Below are 6,000 nucleotides of genomic sequence, written 5' to 3' on the forward strand. Positions count from 1 at the left end.
GTAATTAAAGCCAGGTGGGACAGCTTCATTGAGCTGGGAGAAATCATCTAGCTGTTGCCAGGTCTCAGTGAGGCAGAAGAAGTCCAGTTTGTTGTCCATAATAAATTCATTAATCAGCAAACCCTTGCTAGTGAGGGATCTGTCCTCAGCTTGTCTCTGGTTGTGGTTCTGTCCTCAGCTGGTCTCTGGTTGTGGTTCTGTCCTCAGCTGGTCTCTGGTTGTGGTTCTGTCCTCAGCTGGTCTCTCTGGTTGTGGTTCTGTCCTCAGCTGGTCTCTGGTTGTGGTTCTGTCCTCAGCTGGTCTCTCTGGTTGTGGTTCTGTCCTCAGCTGGTCTCTCTGGTTGTGGTTCTGTCCTCAGCTTGTCTCTGGTTGTGGTTCTGTCCTCAGCTTGTCTCTCTGGTTGTGGTTCTGTCCTCAGCTTTTCTCTGGATCTGTGTCTGTCCTCAGCTGGTCTCTGGATCTGGTTCTGTCCTCAGCTTGTCTCTGGTTCTGGTTCTGTCCTCAGCTTGTCTCTGGTTCTGGTTCTGTCCTCAGCTTGTCTCTGGTTCTGGTTCTGTCCTCAGCTGGTCTCTCTGGTTGTGGTTCTGTCCTCAGCTTGTCTCTGGTTCTGGTTCTGTCCTCAGCTTGTCTCTCTGGTTGTGGTTCTGTCCTCAGCTTGTCTCTGGTTCTGGTTCTGTCCTCAGCTTGTCTCTGGTTCTGGTTCTGTCCTCAGCTTGTCTCTGGTTCTGGTTCTGTCCTCAGCTTGTCTCCGGTTCTGGTTCTGTCCTCAGCTGGTCTCTCTGGTTGTGGTTCTGTCCTCAGCTGGTCTCTCTGGTTGTGGTTCTGTCCTCAGCTTGTCTCTGGTTCTGGTTCTGTCCTCAGCTGGTCTCTCTGGTTGTGGTTCTGTCCTCAGCTGGTCTCTCTGGTTGTGGTTCTGTCCTCAGCTGGTCTCTCTGGTTGTGGTTCTGTCCTCAGCTTGTCTCTGGTTCTGGTTCTGTCCTCAGCTTGTCTCTCTGGTTGTGGTTCTGTCCTCAGCTTGTCTCTGGTTGTGGTTCTGTCCTCAGCTGGTCTCTGGTTGTGGTTCTGTCCTCAGCTGGTCTCTGGTTGTGGTTCTGTCCTCAGCTGGTCTCTCTGGTTGTGGTTCTGTCCTCAGCTGGTCTCTGGTTGTGGTTCTGTCCTCAGCTGGTCTCTCTGGTTGTGGTTCTGTCCTCAGCTGGTCTCTCTGGTTGTGGTTCTGTCCTCAGCTGGTCTCTCTGGTTGTGGTTCTGTCCTCAGCTTGTCTCTCTGGTTGTGGTTCTGTCCTCAGCTTGTCTCTGGTTCTGGTTCTGTCCTCAGCTTGTCTCTCTGGTTGTGGTTCTGTCCTCAGCTTGTCTCTGGTTCTGGTTCTGTCCTCAGCTTGTCTCTCTGGTTGTGGTTCTGTCCTCAGCTTGTCTCTGGTTCTGGTTCTGTCCTCAGCTTGTCTCTGGTTCTGGTTCTGTCCTCAGCTTGTCTCTGGTTCTGGTTCTGTCCTCAGCTTGTCTCTGGTTCTGGTTCTGTCCTCAGCTTGTCTCTGGTTCTGGTTCTGTCCTCAGCTTGTCTCTGGTTCTGGTTCTGTCCTCAGCTTGTCTCTCTGGTTGTGGTTCTGTCCTCAGCTTGTCTCTGGATCTGTGTCTGTCCTCAGCTTGTCTCTCTGGTTGTGGTTCTGTCCTCAGCTTGTCTCTGGTTCTGGTTCTGTCCTCAGCTTGTCTCTGGTTCTGGTTCTGTCCTCAGCTTGTCTCTGGTTCTGGTTCTGTCCTCAGCTTGTCTCTGGTTCTGGTTCTGTCCTCAGCTTGTCTCTCTGGTTGTGGTTCTGTCCTCAGCTTGTCTCTGGATCTGTGTCTGTCCTCAGCTTGTCTCTCTGGTTGTGGTTCTGTCCTCAGCTTGTCTCTGGTTCTGGTTCTGTCCTCAGCTTGTCTCTGGTTCTGGTTCTGTCCTCAGCTTGTCTCTGGTTCTGGTTCTGTCCTCAGCTTGTCTCTGGTTCTGGTTCTGTCCTCAGCTTGTCTCTCTGGTTGTGGTTCTGTCCTCAGCTTGTCTCTGGATCTGTGTCTGTCCTCAGCTGGTGTCCCTGTCGGAGGCGAAGGTTCTGCTCAGTGAGGATGACTACCTGCTGAAGGCGGTGTATGAGTACTGGGTGAGGAAGAGGAGGAGCTGTCGGGGTCCGTCTCTGGTTCCCATCATCAGACCGGAGAGACGAGACGGATCCAGCGGAGACGCCTACGTAGCCTTCAGACGCAGAACCGAGAAGATGCAGACCAGGAAGGTGAGTCGTCCTCCCTGTCCCCCACCGGGCTTCATCCTGCCCTGCTGGGTCTGCCTTCAGAAATAATAATAACAATAACAATAATCACTACAACAACAACAACAATAATAACAATAATCACAACAATGATAATAACTATAATAATAATAACTATAACTATAATAATAATAATAATAATAACTATAATAATAATAATAATAATAATAATAACTATAATAATAATAATAATAACTATAATAATAATAATAATAATAATAATAACTATAATAATAATAATAATAACTATAATAATAATAATAATAATAACTATAATAATAATAATAATAATAATAACAACAATGTAAATAATAAATAGAGGTAGTAACTAGCTCTGTGTGGAGAGGTGGGGTTGATGACATTTGATGAATCTATTTCAGAACCGAAAGAACGACGAAGCTTCGTACCAGAAGATGTTGAGACTGAGACGAGAGTTCAGCCGGACCGTCTCCGTCCTGGAGATGATCAAGAGGAGAGAGATGTCCAAGAGAGAGCTGCTGCACCTCCACCTGGAGGTGACGGAGAGGAGGTGAGGACATATAGATATAGATCCTCCACCTGGAGGTGACGGAGAGGAGGACCTTGGTCTGGTCAGCTAACATTACTGCCAAGCAGCTGAAATATAGAGTGATATGGTGCTTTTAGCTGACGTGTGTCTCCTCACTGTGTTGAGCGATGCTCCTTCATGTCTATGTAGAGCGAGCACAAGCGCCAGCAACAGGACGCTGACTTTAGTTGACTTAACGAACACAGGTGAAGCTGTTAACAACACATTTAGGATTCTAACTAACAGTCCCTTTAAACTGTTGATGTGTGTCGTTGTGTGTTGTTGTGTGTTGTTGTGTGTCGTTGTGTGTTGACGTGTGTCGTTGTGTGTTGTTGTGTGTCGTTGTGTGTTGTTGTGTCGTTGTGTGTTGATGTGTGTTGACGTGTGTCGTTGTGTGTTGACGTGTGTCGTTGTGTCGACGTGTGTCGTTGTGTGTTAATGTTGTTGTGTGTTGATGTGTGTTGATGTTGTTGTTGTGTGTTGTTGTGTGTTGACGAGTCTCGTTGTGTGTTGTGTTGTTGTGTGTTGATGTGTGTTGACGTGTGTCGTTGTGTGTTGACGTGTGTCGTTGTGTGTTGACATGTGTTGACGTGTGTAGTTGTGTGTTGACATGTGTTGACGTGTGTCGTTGTGTGTTGTTGTGTGTCGTTGTGTGTTGTTGTGTCGTTGTGTGTTGATGTGTGTTGACGTGTGTCGTTGTGTGTTGACGTGTGTCGTTGTGTCGACGTGTGTCGTTGTGTGTTAATGTTGTTGTGTGTTGATGTGTGTTGATGTTGTTGTTGTGTGTTGTTGTGTGTTGACGAGTCTCGTTGTGTGTTGTGTTGTTGTGTGTTGATGTGTGTTGACGTGTGTCGTTGTGTGTTGACGTGTGTCGTTGTGTGTTGACATGTGTTGACGTGTGTAGTTGTGTGTTGACATGTGTTGACGTGTGTCGTTGTGTGTTGACGTGTGTCGTTGTGTCGTTGTGTGTCGACGTGTGTCGACGTGTGTCGTTGTGTGTCGTTGTGTGTCGTGTGTTGATGTGTGTTGATGTTGTTGTGTGTTGTTGTGTGTTGACGAGTCTCGTTGTGTGTTCAGGTATCAGATGGAGGACTTCAGTGGAGACACTCTGAGAGACGTTTGTGTTCCTCTGGTGGAGAAAGCAGCGTTCTGCTCCAGCGTTCCTCTGAACAACAGACACAGAGCTGACGTCAAGGTACTGAACAACAGACACAGAGCTGACGTCAAGGTACTGAACAACAGACACAGAGCTGACGTCAAGGTACTGAACAACAGACAACAGATTATTATTGAAGCATATTATTTAATAATAGCAGCTAAATGAAGTGAATGTACAGGCTGGATACCTCTGATGAAGTGCTCTGTGAATATGAATGAAGTGAATGTACAGGCTGGATACCTCTGATGAAGTGCTCTATGAATATGAATATGAATTTTATAAATCTGTTTTTTATGTGAAAAAAGTCTGTGATTTGTTCGGACTCTCTCAAACAATCAGAATCAATAAAAGTCCAACGATATACCCAGCCCTACGTCCGTCTGTGTTTCAGATGCAGAAGAAGCTGGTCTCCGTCAGGGACGAGCTTCCCTTCGACCCGATCAGACCAAAGAAGAAGAACATCAGACGCGACCGATTGTATCCTCCACAGAGACGTCCGGTTCGACCCCACGGTCCCTTCACCGTCAACAAGGCCGACATCAAACAGTACGACTTCCACAGCTCCGGAGACGACGACAGCCCTCCACCGCCGCTGGTCAGCACCTCTTCATCCATCCAGCTGTTTCCCGCTCCTTATACAACAGCCTGGTCTTTCAATCTGAGAGTAACAAGCAACAATATATCTGAGTAACAAGCAACAATATATCTGAGTACAAGCAACAATATATCTGAGTACAAGCAACAATATATCAGAGTACAAGCAACAATATATCAGAGTACAAGCAACAATATATCAGAGTACAAGCAACAATATATCAGAGTACAAGCAACAATATATCAGAGTACAAGCAACAATATATCAGTACAGACAACAATATATCTGAGTACAAGCAACAATATATCTGAGTACAAGCAACAATATATCAGAGTAACAAGCAACAATACATCTAAGTACAAGCAACAATATATCTGAGTACAAGCAACAATATATCAGAGTAACAAGCAACAATACATCTAAGTACAAGCAACAATATATCAGAGTAACAAGCAACAATGACTCTGAGTACAAGCAACAATATATCTAAGTACAAGCAACAATATATCAGAGTACAAGCAACAATATATCAGTACAAGCAACAATATATCAGAGTACAAGCAACAATATATCAGAGTAACAAGCAACAATGACTGAGTACAAGCAACAATATATATGAGTACAAGCAACAATATATCAGTACAAGCAACAATATATCAGAGTACAAGCAACAATATATCAGAGTACAAGCAACAATATATCAGAATACAAGCAACAATATATCTGAGTACAAGCAACAATATATCTGAGTACAAGCAACAGTATATCAGAGTACAAGCAACAATATATCAGAGTACAAGCAACAATCTATTTGAGTACAAGCAACAGTATATCAGAGTACAAGCAACAATATATCAGAATACAAGCAACAATCTATTTGAGTACAAGCAACAATATATCAGAGTACAAGCAACAGTATATCAGAGTACAAGCAACAATATATCAGAGTACAAGCAACAATATATCAGTACAAGCAACAATATATCAGAGTACAAGCAACAATGACTGAGTACAGGGCGGCTGTGGCTCAGAGGGTAGAGCAGGTTGTCCACCAATCGGAAGGTTGGTGGTTCGATCCCCGGCTGCTCCGGGTCACATGTCGATGTGTCCTTGAGCAAGACACTTAACCCCAAATTGCTCCCGGAGGCATAGCCATCGGTGTGTGAATGAGTATTTAGATTAAATCCTGATGGGCAAAGTTGGCACCTTAGTAGCCTCTGCCATCAGTGTATGAATGTGTGTGTGAATGGGTGAATACTGACATGTAGTGTAAAGCGCTTTGAGTGGTCGGAAGACTAGAAAAGTGCTATATAAGTCCAAGTCCATTTACCATTTACAAGCAACAATATATCAGAGTACAAGCAACAATATATCAGAGCACAAGCAACAATATATCTGAGCACAAG

General features: G+C 45.0%; 1 protein-coding gene across 2 annotated transcripts in view; it reads left to right on the forward strand.

The window, feature by feature from the left end:
* Window positions 1-6,000, forward strand: part of epc2 (enhancer of polycomb homolog 2 (Drosophila)) — a 35,175-nt gene that overhangs the window by 14,644 nt on the left and 14,531 nt on the right. For both annotated transcript variants that reach the window (XM_074658024.1, XM_074658025.1), the window contains exons 5-8: window positions 2,054-2,257; window positions 2,674-2,822; window positions 3,918-4,035; window positions 4,391-4,594. In XM_074658024.1, the coding sequence (XP_074514125.1) occupies window positions 2,054-2,257; window positions 2,674-2,822; window positions 3,918-4,035; window positions 4,391-4,594 (675 nt within the window). The remainder of the gene's footprint in view (window positions 1-2,053; window positions 2,258-2,673; window positions 2,823-3,917; window positions 4,036-4,390; window positions 4,595-6,000) is intronic.

Source organism: Sebastes fasciatus, chromosome 14, assembly GCF_043250625.1.
Source record: "Sebastes fasciatus isolate fSebFas1 chromosome 14, fSebFas1.pri, whole genome shotgun sequence".
Lineage (NCBI taxonomy): Eukaryota > Metazoa > Chordata > Actinopteri > Perciformes > Sebastidae > Sebastes > Sebastes fasciatus.